The sequence below is a fragment of the Watersipora subatra genome, chromosome 5 (assembly GCF_963576615.1).
Source record: "Watersipora subatra chromosome 5, tzWatSuba1.1, whole genome shotgun sequence".
In the NCBI taxonomy this organism is placed as follows: Eukaryota; Metazoa; Bryozoa; class Gymnolaemata; order Cheilostomatida; family Watersiporidae; genus Watersipora; species Watersipora subatra.
This window is the reverse complement of record NC_088712.1, coordinates 60,603,642-60,625,470: the sequence shown is the minus strand read 5'-3', so window position 1 is coordinate 60,625,470 and position 21,829 is coordinate 60,603,642. Positions and strand designations below refer to the sequence as shown.

General features: G+C 37.1%; 1 protein-coding gene across 2 annotated transcripts in view; it reads right to left on the bottom strand.

Moving 5' to 3' along the window:
• Positions 1-6,929: 6,929 nt before the first annotated feature.
• LOC137396568 (serine/threonine-protein phosphatase PGAM5, mitochondrial-like) overlaps positions 6,930-21,829 on the bottom strand; it is a 47,023-nt gene continuing 32,123 nt past the window's right edge. Inside the window, exons 1-6 of one of the 2 annotated variants that reach the window (XM_068082882.1) lie at positions 19,472-19,628; positions 12,531-12,696; positions 11,617-11,780; positions 11,117-11,242; positions 7,931-8,022; positions 6,930-7,703 (exon numbers count right to left, since the gene is read on the bottom strand). In XM_068082882.1, coding sequence (XP_067938983.1) covers positions 7,392-7,703; positions 7,931-8,022; positions 11,117-11,242; positions 11,617-11,780; positions 12,531-12,696; positions 19,472-19,505 — 894 coding nt within the window. In that variant the 5' untranslated portion in view covers positions 19,506-19,628 and the 3' untranslated portion in view covers positions 6,930-7,391. Of the gene's footprint in view, positions 7,704-7,930; positions 8,023-11,116; positions 11,243-11,616; positions 11,781-12,530; positions 12,697-19,471; positions 19,629-21,829 lie in introns of those variants that run through there. The other variant, XM_068082883.1, reaches the window with a different exon arrangement.

The following is a 21,829-nucleotide window of genomic DNA, read 5'->3' as shown; positions in this document are numbered from 1 at the left end:
GTTCCAGCACGCAAAAAAGAGGTTTCTTCTCGAAAATTTAAAAAGAAAAATGATAACACTACGTCACTGATGCAATCACGGATGGGTTTGTGATAGTGTGAACATCATTATCATGGACGATCACCAAATATTGTAGCATCAACGCCCAGATACGGCGATATAGTGCAAACCAACCTTTAGGTGCAAACACACTAGGTAATTTTATCGGGTGCATCATGAGGAGCGCAGAGATATCGCTGGCGTGTGCCTAAACACACTGAAGTGATTCACCAGCAAACCATAACGTGGGCACAGGCACAAACAGCCAATAAAATTCTGTATCATCAGTTTCTTCGGAATTATTAATAAATTCAAGTCAACATGGCGACTTCTAGGCAAATCAATAACTAAGGTCAAGGTCATTCCAATTCCCATGCTATAAATCTGAGTGAGGTGTAGCAGAAAACTAATGTCCATTTCTTTCCCTGCACCTTGATGATATCCGTGCAGAAGATATCCATAGTGAGTTCTTTTTTCATTGATTACATAGTTTAGACATACATGTATGTGTATGTCATGAATAATAGCCAGGCCTGCCGCTAACAACAATCTAAGCTCAGAAAAGGACGGAGTGTTGAAAACAACTAAAGTGTTAGAATAGATTAACTCTACTTAGTATTCTTTGAAGTAATGCTTTTCAGGATCAATGTATGTATACATATATATGTATATACACCTTTTGTGAAGTAAGGTTCGGTATAAATGTATAGTTCACTTTTGTGAAGTGGTAGAGGGAGCATGGGAGTTCTTTTACAATATGAAACCTCAATTATGTGAATTTAAATAAGAATGGTTTCTGCAACCAAGAATTTTGTTGAGCGACTCCAGCTGTCGATTAATGTAATTACTTTATGAAAGAGCACATGGTGTTGTTATTCCAAATCCTGACACATTACGAAAACATGCATTTAAACCTTTGGTGTAGTAAACTTGGCAATATAAACATTCAAGTTGGTACTGTACACTTCCATCCAACTAATATCATGAACAAACAAGAACATTTAAAGATTGACTTGCAACAAAATTCACATTACAGCTATTTGATATCAAAAGATTCACCGTGTCTTACTCTGCTGTGTTGTAGGTGCAAAATATGCGGAAATGTGATTACAAGCTCTTAAAACCTCAAAAATGAACAGTTAATCGTGGCCACCACAAAACCGCCGTAGATTGGAATCTCTTTCCAAAACGGCTCAAATGGGACGTATAGTTGTACAAAATGGCTTCTGTTTACACTTTCACACAACCTCTTTCACCGAAATATTTTTGCAAATATACTTCACACATTTAATAAAACCATGTCTATTGTTCTTACGCGTCTATTTTATTGTCATTGTAATGCTGTCACTTTCAGCACTGATATTCTATAGCCTACCGTAAAAATTCAGTTAATTTTTCAACCTTAGCTCAAAGGGGTACATCTACGGCGGTTTCATGATGGCTTTGGCGTGATGGTTTTGTGAGCTTTTAAGAGCTTGTAATCACATCTCCACATATTTTGCACATACAACACAGCAGAGTAAGACATGGTGAATCTTTTGATACCAATTGACTGTAATGTGAACTTTGTTGCTGGTCAACTGTTAACAAAGTTTTAACCAAGTACGCTATAGTGGTAAGGATCTTCTAAAAAGACCCTAACCTGCTCAAACCGGCTCAATTCGTTTAGAATGGCCGGACTTAATAGTGGCAGCTCAGTACTTGTAAAAAAATTTTTGCAGGATGGCCAACAGAAGTGTTAAGAGTGCAGATCCAAGCATGGACCGTTGGTGAATGCCCTAGAACAAATGAAGCTGATGCCCGTCTTCAAATGCCGGCTCATCAGTTCAAGGCACCCGATACACCGGATCTGAGAATGCTGAGTACTTTGTCAACAAGTTCTAGGAGCACTGCTCTGCACTGAACAGCCTGAAAGCCAACAGACAGCAAGAAGCCACCCTGCTGCACTTGAAGCAAGCTTTAAAGGAGAAAGTCGACAACTGTGGATGAGCCGGGTCAGCAGAGGTCAGCAGCTGTCTTTGCATGTCATGATACACTGGAAGCCCAGGTTGAGCTGTCTCTTGGACAGGATCACGGGCGGCTTAGCCATTTGAGTTGGGACTAACTGGAGGTAATACAGAGGATGGTCTGGGAAGTATCATTCCACACAAACATATACTAGCATTGCTCCTAGTGAGTAAGAGTGGATTAACTTTCCTATACAGGAAATAGGAGTTTGGACAGTCTTACAATGTAAAGGTGTTTCTCAAGTACTACTAAATAGTATCGGCTAGTTTGCCTAAAACACAGAAGTATCAACAATTTTATAGTGTGATAACTAATATAATAGGTAAGAATGTAATTGTCACTCTCTCAGAGACCGACCGATTGCTTAAAAATCAGATTAGTGCTTCAATCCAAGGAGAGGAGAGTGATGTAGACTAGTACAAAGTATAAACTATAAAATTCCTTAACTATTTATTTTTGTGTACATAATGATTATATGTGTATATTAGTAGTAGCCATTATGTAATCATGTGTTGAGGGTTGGGCCTGTTTTCATCCAAACTCCTTTATAACTAGCCAACCTGTTTACCCTCTTAGACTTGTTAAGACCAGCCCTCTAGGATATAACTAACTGTAGGTGTGTGGTTATATTCTTTCTTCTGCGCAAGAACAAGCATGCTACAACTTTCTCTAGAATTTTCACAAGCATCATCTAGCTAGAAATCGTCTGCCTTGCACCAGCAACACAGTGCACCAGCAAACATCATCGCCAATAAGTGACTAGGTTGGCGATTGCCCAGATTGCACCAGCATCTCAGTGCACCAGCAAACATCATCGCCAATAAGCAACTAGTCTGGCAATTTCATAAATTGCATCAGCGACACAGTGCACCAACTGGACAGTTGTATTTCCCTGGCCATTGCCACTTGTCATTACCCAGAGAAGGTGGTATTTTTCTTTCAAAAAGTTTCGAGTTGCGATCCCTACAAACAGAGGGTCAGGGATCAAACAACTTCTCTTAGCCTTTTAACCAAAATCCACTTCAAAACTGAAAATGTTAGAATTTAGCTTTCACTGAACCTTACGATCTTTGCAGAGCATCCTGATTGGTAAGTTTTGTGCAAAGAATTGAGAATCTTACAGGAAGCTAGTAGAGGAAAAAATAACAATTTATCGGCATATAAAAAAAACTGAATTTTCACCTATAGAATAAGATGTACACTTTTGGTCTCTTTTACAAAGAGCACACAACTCATGTTGGTGCTTATATTTGTTTGCCCATAAATAACAACCATTCCTATTTTTAGATATATTATTAATTTTACATATAGGATAATATAATAACACTTGGTAAACTGTCTCAGCAGAATTGACCAATCGGTGAATAAATAGTAGCCATTGCATCTGAAACAGGAAGCAGCTAGTCACATATCATCAATATATCTTATTCTAATGGATTATAGCTGTAAAACAGTAGCTCTATGAGACACATACCTACTCCATAGTAATACTACGATGAGATATCGAGCACAACCGATCTTTAGCATCACTTCTTTGCTGATTCCCGTCATCACGAGTTCTGGCAAATCTTACGAAGTTTACAGTTGGTATCCTTATGATTGCAATGCGTTTGTTGTTACTAAAACGTTTCTATATGAAATACTTCGTAATAACTCTCTTCCAATTTCTCAAACTCGGTATCTGCCCTTATTAGTAAACTGTTTTCATTCTTACATGTATGTTTGTGCTAATCATACTACAAAGGATAGCAAGACGTACTGCAGAGCATTAAGTTGGCCGCTGAGTGAATCTGGTGCATACCAGCAAAGCAAATTTTTTGAGATGACAGAGCTATGAGTATCTCAAATTATAAACACTAATAAGCTTGAGTTGGTTTTTCTAATTATAACAGTTTTTAGGCATTTTTAAGTTGCTTTCTTTCAAAAAAATGCACAATCATGAGAAAGAAAACAAGTTCCTAACATTATTATATTATTTAGCAAAAGATATGTGATAAAAGTTAATTAGGTAAGCCTAACAGATGCTCTTAACTAGGTTAGCTGTGAAAAACTTCACTAGATTTTCATAAGACAAGTACATGTATATATAAGCTTTTGACTTAGCACTAAAGAAATGTTAACATAAGTTTCACCAATAAAAATTGATATTCATTACAAAATATAATGTAAATTTACAATTTGATGAACATTAAAATGATTATAATTCCATGTGATATAGCATAATACTTGAAAGTACTAATAGAGTTAAAAACAAAGTATATTAAATGTATTTTCTTAATTTGAAGCATGATTTCAATACTTGAGTCGGCTTACCTGCAAAAAAGTACATAATAACAATGAAATGCAGATACCGTAAAACCTCTAATTGAACGCCATGGCACTCTATTTTTTTACCCTTCTCCAATTAATAGTAGCGGTCAATTGGAGGCGAAGTTCAAATAGAGGCTGGTGTTGTATTTTTCAAATGGCTCATCAGAGTTTTCGGAAGATAAATTTAGCCCTTTTACGGGCTAAGTGAGTGTCACCTATATTTTGCACTCTTTCTTTGGTAGAGCGATATTAAACCTTTTGGGTGCAATAAATCTGCTAACTTGCCTCCAACTTGTCAAAGATCTCTTACCAAATATGCATTGAGAAATCGAGAAACATCTCTACCAGCTGATATCTATTGCTTGCTTGCTATGATATGCTTGCTACACTCACTGATATGTTTGCTACAGTTTGCAGCCAAAACTAGCTTTTTATGTGCAATAGAAGAGGAGTTACGAGCGTCAATCAATTGTAAGATCAGGTTACTACAATGATACTATCAAATAATATGCTAAAAATCTGCAGATTTATATAAGGATAATCTATCAAATGCTACAAATATATATTCATGAGCAAGTGACGTAAACAAACCGCACTTATATTACATGCAGAAACAAAATTTAACATTTTCAAAACGAAAATACTTGCATCGTTTGCTACAATAGCTACGTTCTGATTGTTGCTTTTGATGGAGTGAACACCTTCTGGTTGTAAAATACCTTCCAAAATGTCATCTGACCTCAACTCTTCTTCCGCACTGCTAAACTAGTCGATATTAACATTCAAGCAATTTTTGGCAGAGCAAAAATTTCACGCATCGCATTTAGCACAAAAGCAACGCGTAAAAGTTTTGCTCGCTAAACGTAACCTTTGACCCAAAACTTGCAAACCGTTTTTATATGCATGTACATCGAAGTATCAAGACCACGTTAAACAAAGAACTTCTATTAGCCTGAGACAGTTATTAATTATTTCTATGGTGCTGCTTTCAAAGGTTTAAAGAAAAAAAGCGAAAAGCTTTGGAGTTGGACAACGAGAGAATTGATGGTTATTAATGTAAACGATTCATTAGTAAAATGATTTTGTGGACACTTTTCTACTGATCAGTTGATATTATGGGTTCATAAGATCAAAGATGGTTAAAGTGGTGCTCAAATGGAGGTGGCGTTTAAATAGAGAGTGGCACTCTACTTTTCAACATTTCTCTCATAGTGGTGGTCAAATAAAGGTGGCGGTCAAATAGAGGTTTTACGGTACATGTACATTCTCAAGTTGCGCGTTGTAGACTGGCAAGCCACAAAAACTACAAAGCTTGATACTCCCGTGTACCAATATTCAACTAAGAATTAGAAAGTGTAATACATAATAGCTGATGTATGGACTTCCTTTTAAAACCTGGCTCAAGCGTGTGCCAATGTGTGATGTTTGCATCATTGCAGCACTATATGCCTACTCAGCTTTCCACAAGGAGTGGATATTTTAACAACTTTTGACTGGTTTCTACCCAAATCACATTCTTTATAGCAATGCATGAGATTTACTTCAATTATAATATCCACACATAATTATTGTCTTATCATTATCACTATTATTATGATTATTACTGTTACATAACAACTCTTTAATATTAATATTCAATAAATATTAATAATATATATTAATAATTATTATATTTATAATAATATTATTAATATCATTCTATTTACACCTTGTTATTTATATTCAATTTCACTCTGTTTACTGGTAACCGTGCAAACAGTTTCATTTAACGTGTAAACAATGAAGATACAACAAACCAACAATTAGATTTATACTGTATATAAATAGATTTATGATAACACATTTTTTACAGTAGAATAAGGGTGCAATTACTAATCAGAGTAAATACTTGCAGCTCTTCCCAGATAATAGTCATGCAATCTACATATTTTGTTGATCATGTGACTTGCCATGCATGTGCTAAAGCAAAACTCGTTGATATAGATGAAGTAGGTCTCCTTTCAGTGTTTTAAGTGTTCAAGAGCACCGCTTTATACAGAAAGACATTTTAAGAATCTTATTTGTTGTTTGATATCTAAAATTTCAGCTATGTGAAAGTCACTTTTGACATGACACTGTGACATGAAACGACACAGCGACATGTCATGACACATGTTGTCATTGTGACATGACACTGTGACATGAAACGACAGTGACATGTCATGACACATGTTGTCATTGTGACATGACATGTCACAATGACACATCATGTTACATGTAACTTGTGACGCGTCACAAGTGACGTATCACCTGTGACACGCTGCTTAAAATTCATCTCATCTCTTACACTTGGCAGTCTTATAAAACTGACAGTCTTATTTTTCTATCTCACTTCATTCTGTTAACCGTGTAAACAATTCCTTGCTGATGATTAAGTCCAATTTCCCAACATGCAATTTTTCATCTGCTTATTTCTCATTAATATCATCGCTTGCATCACAAGCCACATCTCATTGTGTATTCTGCTTCCACCACAAGATCTCTCTCACAGTATACTTTGATTACAAATTGCTGTCAATAGGTATTCTTGCGCCTATATAATGATTTGCTATATTTAATTCATACATAATGATTTGCTAATGTAATTGGTCAGAAAATACAGCCTGATGAAAGGCTCGACACCGCCTGGTAACAGTATCAAATGTATAGAACATACAGGTACTAAAGATAAGTGAATAAAATCGCTACAGCAGTTGTAAAGGTGATCAGAAATGTGACTAGAAAAGGTGAAGTGACAGCCATTGGCCTTATCAGGAGTTGCGCGTGATCGAGCCAACAGAGACACATCTAAGCCCTTCTTAGCTTTGTTGTTGCACTGACTTATATGGACGAGCACTTCCGATCTCAACAATGCGAACACCACCGTGTTAACCAATGAACAATAAACAATGACAAACAAGCAGCTACCCTACTCAAAATAGAGGAATTTGCAAATGGAAAGATGAAAAGATTTATGCATGAAAGTGCCAACAGGATGACAAGGTGGCGGAGTGAGTTCAGGACCACTCAGGACACCCAGGACCAATCCAATAAGTAATTTTGTGAGGAGGGATAAATCCAGTGTCACCAAAGAGAACAAGGTTAACTCGCCCATCAGGAGCAATCTGTAGCCATGTGAGGCTGGCATTGTAGGCTGAGAGATTAATCCAAGCTGAGGCTGGAAGCTGAAGAGCCCTTAACACGTAGTAACGAATGACATTGCCATGACATGATATTATCTCATAGCTGTCTTCAGTTTGACTAGAGGGGGCGCGATGAAAGTGTTTCCTAAACCCTGCCTCCATCTGCATTCCTTGAGTAAACCTCTCCTACAGAATAGAAACATCTAGTGAGATGAAACAGGAAAGCAACAGACCAACAGAGGAAAACTAGGATTTATATAACACAAGCAGTCAGTTGCTTGTTAGATCAGTGTAATATATTCAAGAATTGAATATATTACACATCACCTGTAGCGTGTTTCTAGGTGGTGATATGGTACAATGTAACAGAGCGTTTGACATTTTCCACAAGCTATGTTTTATGCACACAGTACCTGTTCCATGAGAGGCCAGGTTGGATGAAGTGGCTCCGCGGCAGCAAGGGGTAGTCCTTCTCTCAGTAAATCACAGGCTTCAGTTGGCACGCCTGCATATAGCAAGCGCAAGATCAGTTCAGAGCTTAACCGATCGTTTTACAGAGCCAAATTCATAGTCACATGAAATATTGACATGTCACAAACTTTCCTAATATAACCCATTCGAGACCTGGGCAAACTACAACTGGGCCACATCCTGCCTTTGTATGTCCTATGTCTGGCTCTGGCCCTTCATTATGGCCCATCATGTGAGGTCAATCATTACCATCATAATGGCAATGCATTACATTACTTTTGTAAAAATGTAGGTACGCAAGTGAGTGACATTCAACTATTTCGCCAATGAGTGCACATGGTCTGAAGCACAGTAAACACGAAACTATTTATATTTAATAACATAATTTGGTTTACGGACACTGCTGTATGAAAGCTGCTATAACTTAACTCTACGTAGAGCCCAAATAGATAGGCATAAAAAAGTTAAAAAAGTTCTCTGCAGATTGACGTATTTTGTTTGAAGTCAACATATGAAGAACTCACGTAATCCGAGTTGCAATTAGTTGGAGCTATGAACTTTTTTCGAATATTCTAACTTTGAATTGCAATTTTGGATTTTATAAATATATTTAACATTGTTGTATAAAAGCTCATTGCACTGATTCAATAATTTTTTTATTTCATTTAACTCATACACAACAATTTCCAAAAACCTAATATAAATATTTACCGAGTGCTTTATTCTTTTGTTCACAGGTACCAACTATTCCAGATATTGAATTTAGAGAATTTTACAATAAAAGAAAGTGTGCGGCCATCTGTCACAATTTGGGTTTCTCATGTGGCCCCTGATAAAATCTAATTGCCCTCCACTGGCCTATTCAATGGCTGAATTCTGGGTAACTATCAGACCAAAGAAACTCTTTCTTCTGTACCGTGGTCCCTCGCTATATTGCGCTTCACCTATCGCGGCCTCCCTGCTTCACCTATCGCGGCCTCCCTGCTTCACCTATCGCGGCCTCCCTGCTTCACGGATTTTTTTACAGTGCTTTAATTTTTACAATGAATCCTGATTGGCTCAGGAGCGTTACTGTTGTCTAGAAGTGAAAAAGGTTTATATTGGTTTTTCATTACACCCATGCCAACAGTTTTCGTTTCTGTACATTCTGCCAAATTTACGTTCGCAATTTTTCTCCGTAACAAAATCCACAATGTCAAAGAAACGTTCTGTACCGACAAAGAGGCCTCCAGACGCGCCAAAGAGGCCGCGGAAGATGCTAACTATTGCAATACGCGAATGACAATGTTTCCTACCTTGTATTCATTACTATATAAAAATATTGTTTTACAACACCGTTCTTTAAACTATTATAGTGATTTGTAAGAAAACGTTAGTATTTCTATTTCTTTAACACATGTTGGGCCTGAAAAGAGGTTTTACTTTTTGTTTCATTCTGCAGTTCAGTATTACATTGTAAAATCACAGTAAAAAATAAAGCTGACTACTTCGCAGATTTTACCTACTGCCGGTTATTTTTGGAACGTATCCCCTGCATTCCAATGCCAATTAGGGAGCTCTAATCCATCTTGGAGCTTAGTAAAGACTCAGGAGCCTTAAAATAGCTGCATAAATTGCAAAAAATGTCGTACCGCATTATTATATTATTACACTATTATATATAATATATTATATTACTACTTTATCATATTATTATACTTATAACAAGCAGATCTTGCAATTGTTTTTTTTCATTTAGCTGACAAATGATGACCTAAATTCGAAGCTGACCAAAACAAACAAATGATATGAATTAATTTAAATCATGAATTCTTTTGAAAAAACTAGACTTTTTTGCTTTTTTTCAAAAATCAGTGTTTCTTGACGAAAAACCTTGTTTTGATGCATGTATAAAAATCTGTAACAACTCCTCCGCCACATATTAACAAGTGTGCTAGAGATAATTGAGATAATTGCATTGTTCCTAGCACAATCTTACAGTAGCCAACAATGTTGCAGTAGCTAGTACAATGTTGCAGAATGACCCATGAAGTTAGTCATGCATGAAGATAGGCCCTATGGGTTTATTTAGTAAACCTCAAAGCAAGATTAATTGTGAGGTAGCAACTGTAACTGATACAGTTTTCCATCCCCACTTATGACATCAAACTCTTTACTGCAATCAGATCAAATCCGAACATTAAAAGGGTATTCTCCATCTTTTGGTTTCGTTCATTAAAACATTAACAAACGTAGAGGTACTGAAAAGACCAGCAAGCTGGTATTTATATTTCGCATGATCGTAAGTTTATCACAAAATTTCGCAAAGATTGTGTTTATATATTTTATGTTGCCTTTTTTGTTTTTGGTTCTTGTTCACACTTTGTGTGAAACTGCTAGTAGCTCCGCTATACTAACTTAAATGTAGTTTACACATAATTTTATATGGCTGTTAAATGTAAGAAATATAAAAACTTCTTAAATTATTGCATGAAAGTCAATAATACTAAAAGGTTGGTTTGCCACCTTTCTAATGTGCAATGCAATACACAGGCAATTTACATGAACAATGAGCAAAAATATATATTTAACAAAAAAGTCATAAACATCGAAACAATCAATCGCTAAAAAAATTTGACTACTTTTTCAAAACAATCGTGATTTTGATCTAACCCTGCCCAAATTGCATCAGAAATGACCAAACTCGCAATAAGAGTTGTGTAATTTGTATTAGGGGTTGTCTAGCTCCGTTAATCTGAGCCTCGGTAGCAAAGCTAAAGTGTTTCGTTACGCCTATGAAAATAACATGCCGATTTGTTATCAAAACATAAAGATTTGTTTTTTGACTTCAAAAATCAAAAACTCTATTTACAAAGAAATTTAATGCAATTAACTGGCTTCAATTAAAAAACAAATATATAAATAATGCCCTCAAGACATCCTCAGGAACACTGGTTTTCAGAAAAGTAGTTCTCAAATGAACCAATAAAACATTTGAATTTGTTGTCTTCTGAAAGCAGGGTCTTTTGCATCTGTTCAGTGAGATCAGATAAGAATAAGCCTAAGGTGATCTGACAGTGATCTGACGCTGATCCAAGAGGTGACTTACAACAAGTACAGAAACCATAGACTCGTCTGATGTAACATACCTTCAAAATATTTACTGATGATTTTGCCTGTCTCGGTCGCTCTGTTCTTTGAAGACCAGACGATTTTAGTAATGGGTAGGTTCAATCTCTGTAGATGGTCACCAACGAGTTCTGCCTGTTCTCGACCTGTGCAAATCACATCGTTGGAGATAATGTACAACTGAATGGGTTGAAACGATTTACTAGCATTCATCAAATGAAGCGATTGTGTTGGCGATTGTCGATTATGTTTTATACGATGAGAGGAAGATAGCCAATTATCAGGGATATGAAGAGCCTAGCGAAATGAACAAAGGCCTACCTGTGCTTCTACGCAAGATACTGAAAAAGATTTTCTAGCTTAAACAAGTTTTGTTAGAAAAATATCAGTGGTTAGAATACATGACACGGAAAACTTTAGCAGACATATTAGAAATGTCAGACGAAGAAAGGCATATCATCGGTAAACGTATTTCTAAATCATGAAGCAGAGGTGAAAGCTGCGAAGCTCAAGGTCTCACCTAAGTCTGTAAGCCATTTTTCTTTAGTGTACTGTTCATACTGTCCGTGTCTAACAAGCAGTAGATTACGGACTGCAGTTGGTCGAGCTTCCTCCAGTTTTATTTCATATTTTTCAAGATTAGAGCCAGGTGCGGGTGGTTTCACACTGCTCTCCGGTGCTCTTCTAAGAATACAAACTGAGCAAGTTTCAAGAGACAGATATAAGCTTAGGGAATATAACTCTCTAACATTCTTGAATACCTATATATATATTTCTCAAAGTATGTTTTTTATATGTTCAGCTATAGCTATTATTAGAATAGCTGTAGCTGGACAACACTGACTCAGCATCATTGCGTACCCGTCATTAGAAGCCTAGCGCTTATTAGCAAGTGTACTGGAATTTTCCATTGGCAATGTGCCAGGCCACTTGGCAATAGCCTGCCACTTGCTGGAGAGTTGTCTGCCAGCAAGTGGCAGGCAACTCTCATTACATCTCATTGTTTAAGTTGATTTTTAATACCATTTTCCATTGGCAATGTGCCGGGCTAATACCCAGTGGTCGGCAACTCTCACCACTTCTCATTGTTTATAAGCTGACTTTTAATACCCGGGCAACGCCGGGAGGCACAGCTAGTACTCCCATTATTATGATAGTCTAGTCCAAAACTAGTTTGACTTCCGGTGCAAATTCTGTTCCAATAGTATCAATTTCGGTTTAATCTAATCCAACCTCAAGTAGACTGGTTTAACTTAGTCGTGTCTAGTCTAAAATACTCTTGTCTAATCCAGACTACTGCCAATTCTGTGTATTTTCCTTTAATATAATCTAACCTGGCTCCATTAGTCCATCGACTTATCAAGTGAAGCTCAATTGAATCAAATGCTATCAAAGTAAATTCTCAGGTTAACCTTGAGAGAAGGTATTTCTCACCTATCCCAATTGTAATCCCATTGCTGGCCGGATGGTTTGGGAGGTTCAATTAATGCATCTGCAGAACTAACCACTTTTGACCTGCGTGAGGAAACTACAAATCCTCCTAGTAATGCTGCACAAGTTCCGCTTCCAACCCATATCAGTCTAGATCTCATGTCGATGCCTAGAAAACAGTATCCAAGATTTGGCAAGAGAGTCCCGATTATTACTACACCCTCACACTGTTTAACCCAGTCAATAGGACATTTACTCACACTTATCTCATAAGCTGTAAGTTAGAATTCTGTTAAACAAGAACTGTACTGCTGATTTACAATAACTCATTGCCAACAGCCAAGAACAGTTGACTGTTTTGACTGCTCCAAAATTGCCGAATTAACAAGAATCAGATATTTCAACTCAGCCCACACATTCTTGTAAAATTCTTGACCTTCGGCTGACAAATAAACTACTACAAGAACATAACCAGGACTAACTAGCATCTAATCAAAAATTATTTAGATTAGCTAGCCTGTCTGAATACAAAACTCAAAACAGGGTAGATACCAGTCTTGGATAGCAGTATAGAGTCTTTATACAATGCATGACTCGCAACCATTGCTGTTTTCGTCAGAATGGACAGTTGCCACAAGTAAAACGCAGAATAAAATTGATTACCACATAAAATAATAAAAACTTAGCTTCACAGACAGTATCATATACACCAACAACACATCATAAACCCCTCTAGAAAATATTTTCTAGAGGGGTTTATACTAAAAAGAACTCTAGAAAATATTTTCATTGTACAACATTCAACATTCCTCAAAGTCTCGCAGCTTTCTAGGCACACAGAAAAATTCAGAAAGTGAAAATTTTAAAAATGACAGCAAAAGTTCAGCATAAAATTTTTTAGTATAAATTACACTACTATATATCTTTAACATTAGCTTTATCTAGATACTGAGATTTCTTATATCATCAAGTCTACACCACCGTTGGCCTCTCTAAAGTAAGTGACAATAAAAGCTTTTTTTGTTTATTACTTTTTATTTAGTTTGCTACAAATATTTTTACCTCATGCTTACATAGTATTAAGGTACAATTATTAGAGTCATAACTGTTTGTTCAGCTGTGAAATGAACAAAACAAATTGCACCATACTTCTGAAGCAATTGAACCTATATAAATAAAAACATACATATTTCGAAAATATAAAGGTTTTCACATTAGAAGCAGGAGATGGAATGAATTCGTGTTGTATAGAGAGACTTCCTTTCATTTTTTTTCGCAAAAAATGCCAATGATAATGGTATGAAGTGTTGCAATGAATTTGGTACATATAATAAGCCAAGCAATGTTTTTCATAATTAATACTAAGATTAAATGTTTCAAGTGTGAAATTAATGTGTTTATGATTTCACGGTCATGGTTGATATCATAGGAACCTACATGATCCCGATTTTATCCAGGGCAAAAATTTGACTTCCAAAATGTACGCATATGGTGCATAGATAATTTAATAAATGATTCAATCAGGGCTGGTTTTTAAGAATTAAATGCGACGAGTTCTTCAACTTTGTGTCCAAGCACAAATTTATACCTCAGACCTTATCAAATTTATCTGCGCCCTTCATATTCATATAATACTGTGGAGCCTTTATCGTTTCCCTAACCATGAAACCTCCATAATCAGCTGATCCTCTTCTACATCACTATCTTAACTACCAAGCCTTAAATCTAAGGACTGCCATGGCTATTGTTTAGCTGTCAAAACTCGTAGCCGTGTGGGATCGACCAAGCAAACATGGACGACCATTCTAGGAAGGGTGTAACTTGAATTGGCTATTTTAACCTTTTGTTATTAATATTATTGTTTACAATTCTGTATTTTAATTGTTTGGCTTATAAAATAAAGTAACTTTGACTAGTAAATATCAGCATTGCTTACAATATCTTAACACCTTCACTAGCAACAGAACCAGTAATAATCAAATTATTTTCCACAAGCTTAGCAAAAGTGCACAAACTAAACAGTAAAAATAAAATAGAATGATCAAGCAAATTCAACCCTGATTGTGTGTGTGGGTTTGGATTAGTTATGCATCAGAACAGATGAAAATTTTCTGCAAAAGACCCTCCAGTGAAGGTAAAAAAGAAAGCGAAAGTCTACTCTCAATTTCGACACAGACTTCCCTCATCATCCAAGGCCAAAAAGAATATTTTAGCTGGTCAGTATTGATGTGGGGGCAGATAATATTTTCGAACTCGATTAGAAGATGCAGGAAGCCTGTCTTCTTCATCTAAACCACTTTCCCTGACTTTCACTTCTACATTTATATTAATATCGCCTTCAACGATTCTACTAAAAATATTTCTATGCAACCTGGATCGCCTTTCCTCTAACGATTCTAAAGAATTACTCTCTCTTAAATTACTAAAACTAACAATTCCTTTTTTCTTAAATATAAATCTTTGTGCTATGTTCTGTGTTTGCTCCAATGATAGAACATCTTTATTAATGTGTGGATCCAAAACCATGAACCCATATCCAAGACCTGGTCTTACTAAAGATGCATATGCAACCTCTCGAGTTTGAGCATCCGCATCTCGGAGTACCCTCCTAAGCATCTCTATTAACCGCTTTCAATTTTGCAAATGTGTTTATTCCATTTTAGGTTGCTCTGCAGCTCTACTCCGAGATACGGATTAGATAACACGCTTTCTAGTTATTGAGCACATAACAAAAAAGGGTCTCTTTAATAGACATAAGATTTTTCCAATATTTCATGTTGATATTTAATGTGGAACCTAAGTGTTTATTAACCCCCAGACCGATTGCGTTTGGTCTTGGGAATCAAGCTAAAAGAGAATTACACAATGTCAGCTAGTGAACCAATTTTTCGATCTAGTGCTAGTTATGTCGGTGTAGTGAAGAACAGTGGGAAAGCCCAGAAAGTCCCTATATTGAACAAAGTTACTGAGTTTTTAGACGAAATAGAAAGCAACAACTTTTTGGATGAGAATAAATTTGAGGAGAAAAGAAAAAGTATTAGGTTAAGGAGAGAGAGGTTACAGCGGATATTTGAGGAGCAGATGAGAGTTAGAAAAGAAGGAAAAGGAGTGGAGTGAGGAGTATGAGAGCTCTGTCGCCCTCCAAGGCGTCTTAGCTGAAATGGCCAAGGCGAAAGCCCGTTTTCCTGCTAGATTTGCGAAAGCCAGGCCCACGGTGGACAGCGTTTCCGCCAGCGCCCGTGCTTAGGCAGAAATATTGTAATAATAGCAGCTTCATGGTTTTAAGAGCTATCTCGTTGTGCTTTCTGAAAGCTTTCTACTTTTTGTTACAATAGCCTTTTCATAATACCTTCTCTTTATTCACAACTGTCAAGATGAACACAGCTAATAAAGTTTCTGTCAATAAACTGAATGTTCAAAGTATCTAAACAAGAAAAGGCTGCTGGACCCGGCTCTTGCAATCCAAGCCTGGAGGGCGATTCCAGGGAGGAAAGCTTGAGTGCGGAGAAAGACAGGGTGGAAACTGAAGGCGTAGCTCAAAACTCCCTGGAAGTCTTTTGAGACCCCAAGGTTGTATAAAAGCAGCAAGCCTGTCAGCATGACAGATGCCTGCACTGGTCAAGAAGAGTCCAAGACCCTTGACCTAGCTGCAGAGGAAGAGTCCTTGGGAAGCGAAGGAAATGATAGAGTATTTGGAATAAAAGGAAATTTGTAGTTTTAAATTTAGAAGTTTGTAGCTTGATGGTTTGGATTTGATAGTATGGGTAATGATAATACATTATATGAAATTAAGATTTTTTGAGGTGGCCTTTTTTTAGGATAGGGGGCATGGTGTGTAATCGTGTTTTGAGGTCTTATGTAGCCTAACGATGTCCAAGGCAACGGTGAGACGCTACTAGAAGTCGAGGTAAGTGATGCTATTGCCATGGTATTAAAGTTATCAGATTAACAGTATGTCAACTTCCGGTTTGTAAAATGGCGGAAAAACTCGCGGAAAAAACTCGGAAAAGAATAACTCGTGTGTGATAGTACACTTGACCTAGTTTGTTTCCATTAGCTCTCAGAATTTGTTTTGCTGCCTGGGTTCACATTAGATTTACATTGTTAGGCAAACAAATACGGTTTGTTCAAAAAAGAACTACATCATGACAAGAGGGGGGTGCTGTTAAAAAGACTAACTCCTCCGGTAGTGCTGAAGTGAACGATAAAGATAGGATATGCTTCGAATGCAAGAGTGAAGAATGTTTTGGTACCACAGCAGCTAATCAAAAAAACAAACAAAAACTTACATTTAAAATGGATTGAGTGTGACACATGCATGCAATGTTATCATGGAACTTGTCAAAGTATTGAAATAGAGCAAGACGCTATGATCACCAAACTAAACAAGCGTGGTGTGAGATGGCACTGTAAAGGCTGTGTTCCCGGTCTGTCTTCAACAGGCACAGCAACAGAAGGCACAACACTTCAGAAGCTTACTTGTATTGAACATGCTGTCAATACAATAAATGAGAAATTTTCAAAATACCAAGAAGAATCATCTCTAAGTGTCGATAAGCTTAAGACTTCGTGGGCAGATATTGCAAAGTCTAATCAAGGTGAACTGGCTCAAGAAGTAAAGAAAGCGGTTGCGGTTTCAACCAACACCCAAGCCATGATCTCCCATGACTTGGAGAACAAAGACAATGAAAGCAGGGTGGTAAATGCCATTCTATATAGTTTGCCTGAGTCTGAGCAATCTGTAATTGACCAGGTGGATCAGCTGATGAAAAAAGAGCTGTTCAAGGGCCACAATAAACCTCTCCAGGCTATTCGCATAGGCCACAAAAACAATGACAAAGCAAGACCAATAAAGTTACGTTTCTCTGATGAAAAAAACGAAATGGGAATTTCTCAAAAAAGCTAGCTCTGGCCTTCGCGATGAAAAAATTTTCTGTAAGCTGGACCTCTGCAAACAAAGTCGTGATAGAGAATTCGCACTTAGAGAAAACATACGTGTTCTTAAACAGAAAAGCAATGACAACAATACTGAGTATAGAATAAGAAACCAGAAAATTCAGGAGAAAACATCAAACTCGGGGGAATGGGTAGATCTGGCGACAGACAACAGACATTCAACCAGGGTCTAAAACTTTTTCTTGTGAACACTAGGTCATCAAAGGGGAAATGTTCAGAACTTTCTAGTCTCACTCTTAATTATGATCTTATTTGTCTAACTGAAACGCATGTTGACTGCACAATTAGTAATCACAATATTATAGATTCTACTGACCTTGACTTTTTTAGACTAGACCGTAATGTATATGATGGGGGTGTTTTGATAGCTGCTAAAAAGTCTCTTCAAGCCTCACGTCTTGTCATTAACACTTATGACGAAGAAATGATTATTATCAAAATTTCTCCCAAGCTTATAATATGCTGCTATTATCGTTCATATGTATCTATCCAGAACATTAATACATTGAATGACATATTCACTGATGTCTATGTTAAATTTCCAAACCACGACATTGTATTTACTGGTGACATGAACCTGCCTGGAATTGATTGGACCACTCTTTCTGTAAAGCCAAATGCCCAGTACAAAGAAATTCATCGTAACTTCATCAGCATGATGAATGAAAACAAACTATGTCAGCTAGTTCGAGGACCTACTCATGTGTTGGGTAACACACTTGATCTCCTGTGTACTAATAATGCTGCATGTGTCACTATTATAGACATTATTATGCCTGGGCTTAGTGATCATTTTATTGTCACAGCTGCGATATGCATTCCAGTGCAGAATTATAAAATTTGTAAAACTAGTTCTCAAATAACAATTCGTATTTTTCGTGAAGCAGATGTTGAAGCTTTTGAAAATAATATGCAGTTGGTAGAACAACAACTGTCTACTATGGATGATGTGGAGGTGATGTGGGACCTTTTCTCTAGTTCATTTCGATCAGCTGTCGCATTACATGTACCCACTAAAACATTCCCAACTCAGAACAATCAGCCAAAATGGCTAAACATGCATGGGGAAAAACTACTGGCTAAACAACGAAAAATGCATCTAAAATACAAGGCAACAGGGGATCCATTCTTTTTTTGTTGTTACCAGCAGGAGAGACGGGAAAGTAAAAAAGTTTTGAAAAAACTCAAGAAAGACTATCTCTTATATAAAGTCTGTAAGCCTCTTGAAAAGGGTAACTCCAAACCTTTCTATAAGCATGTCAGACAGTCTCAAAATACCTCTAAATCCATCCTATCGTCATTGAAATTACCGAATGGTCTCACCACGAGTGATGAGAAAATATGTGCAGAAACTTTAAACTCTTTTTTTCACGAGCAGTCCTGCCAAGACGAGCTGATTTCAGATCTTCCCTTGATGGATGTATCACAAAAAACTATGGAAGTTACAGCGGAGGAGTAAGAACACTCATCAAAAACTTGAAAAACAATAAATCTCCTGGACCAGATAATATAAGAAAGTGTGAGATGCTAAAAGCCCCAGACATTACTGCACAGTGCCTATCACACATATTCCAGGTCTCTATTGATAGTGGCAAGCTGCCCGATTGGTGGAAGTCTGCTCATGTCACCCAATTCACAAGAAAGGTCCAACTGATGAACCATCAAATTATAGACCAATCTCGCTCACTAGCATTCCTTGTAAAATGCTAGAGCATATTGTTCTCCACTATCTAAATGTTGCTCTTGATAAAGTACTGCACAATCGCCAGCATGGTTTCCGCTCAGGTTTCTCATGTGAGACACAGCTCTGCTCTACTTATCATGACTTAGTTAAAACCGCTGAGACTCGATCCTGTACCCATGCTGTTGCCCTTGATTTCAAAAAGGCGCTTGATAAGGTGTCACACCGACTGCTTATATTTAAAATACGACAAATCGAAGGACTTAATCCCCAAATAGCAAATTGGGTTCAAGATTTTCTAACAAACCGCAACCAAGCTGTAGTGCTTCGAGGAACATCATCTTCTCAGCTCCCAGTAACTTCAGGAGTCCCGCAGGGCTCTGTCCTGGGACCCACACTGTTTCTTATTTATATCAACGACCTGCCTGCAGCTGTGAAGTGCAGAGTCAGTCTGTATGCGGATGACACACTGCTTTACTCAGAAGTAAATTCTGCAGAAGACCAAAGAAATTTTCAGGCTGATATTGATGCAGTCTATGATTGGTCAACTAAATGGAAAATGCCTTTTAACTCAGCCAAGTGTGAACTGATAGTATCCGGAAACTTGGAGCAACAACAGCCACAATATTTACTGGGTGATAGGACTCTTACATGTGTTGATACTGTAAAATATCTTGGTGTCACCTTACAGTCTAACCTACGATTTGATGCACACATTACTGAGAAAACCAACAAAGCTTCCAAGGTTCTTGGATGCATCAAACACACCCTATACGATGCACCATCACAGTCTAAACAACTTGCTTATACAGCCTTGTGTCGTCCTGTGCTGGAATATGCTTGTACAGTATGGGATCCGAGTGACAGACAGACAGTACATAACTTGGAAATGGTTCAAAATCGAGCAACACGATTCATAGCCAATCTTAAAGGTAGAGATAGTGTCAGCAACACCCGTGAAAAGCTAGGTTTACAATCGCTTGAATTCAGAAGAAGAAATCAGAGAGTAGCTTTACTGATGAAGATTCTATCACATGAAAGTAAGCATAATGTGCTAGCTTCTGCTTATGATGAGCTTACTACTGACAGAAAGGATACTGCCATAATCACACGTGCTGCTGCCCGGGATGAACCAACATCAATATATGCCGTGACTCGCCTCTTTCATAACAGTTTCTTACCCAAAACCATTAGAGACTTAAGACTTAAATCTCAGACTGAAACATAACTCAGCGATAACTGGACTTTTGGGCGACAGTCACTAGGGCGACAGACACTTAAGCGACACTTTCGGTTCGAAAGGCGACAACTTCAGACGGAAAGGCGACACGGCAGACAAACCGGCGACATTTCCAGACTGAAAGGCGACAAATTGGTTTGCTGTTTGGTTGAAGGCAAGGTAATGTACTGACAAACTATGAGATGCTGTCGTCGTGTGAAATGCTTACATATATTTTTTAAACGTAGCCTTGTCAGTGTTGTTGTTTTTTTTACAGACTTTTTTAATAAATCGAAATAGCAACATGTATTTTTAAACGCCATTGGTGGGATTTCTCAGATTATGCTAGCCTAGACAATTAACAAAAATTAAGGTTTTTTTCTAAAAATGCATCTAGCTTATTCAATTAAAACACCAAAACTTGTTTTTGTATCAGCATGTTTGTCCAATACTGTTCGAAAAGTCACGTTCTCGGCTGAATTGTCGACAATCTTGTCTCTGATTGTTGAAACTTTAGAGTTATCTTACCTCAAGATGAAATAGTTTTATGGTTTCGATCGTCGAAATTCACAGTAGCTGGGAGAAGAGTTTGCTCTTTGTGTGAGATGAAAAGACAACTCCCTATTATTGTGATTTTTCATTTACCTAAATAATGATTTCCTTATTTTTGTTTCTTTACAATTATGATAATAATTCAATGTCATTATAATGCAGACTCAATAGGCGGTTTACACTGATCTATGTTTGTCGAGATTTTATTTGAGTATGAAGAATGAAGGCTTTTTCTGACATAGGTGTCTAAGATAAATCCATATTTTACTAACTTCTGCAGCTTGTTGCAAGAAAACTAAACAGCATCACAGGAAGCTTATGGAGAAATGATCCATTTGGAAGCATAGAAATCAACCGGTCCTGATGCCATGTTACCCTTGAGTCACTTGAGATATTCGACCGAATTACCCTTGTCACAGATCCCGATGGCACACACAATCTGTAGTTTGAGACAATGAGGAGTGATCAACACCTCAAAGACCTTTGTTATATATACTCAGTTGCAGGTTAATGCTGCCATGTGCCACATCATATACTATATTTTGCATTTTAACACGCACTATGAATCTTTTTTATACACGACTATTTTAACAACGGACAGAATTGAGAAAAGATTGGAAGATATTACATAGACAGCCATCGGCTTGAACTTTAATGACAACTTTATTAAATAGTGGTGTAGGAATTTCCTGCAATTATTTTTGTGTATGATTGGAAGTGCAAGTGCATTCAAGTACCCGTGTGTGACTGTGTATAATTATTCTTTTGTAATTCAAATTATCTTTTAATTTAAGTTTTAGAATTAGTAGAAAGTAATATTCAGTTGCCAATTTATAACCGTGAACCTGATCTCGTCATTCTAGATAGGAAAGAGAAGTTCTATCGCTAGATGGG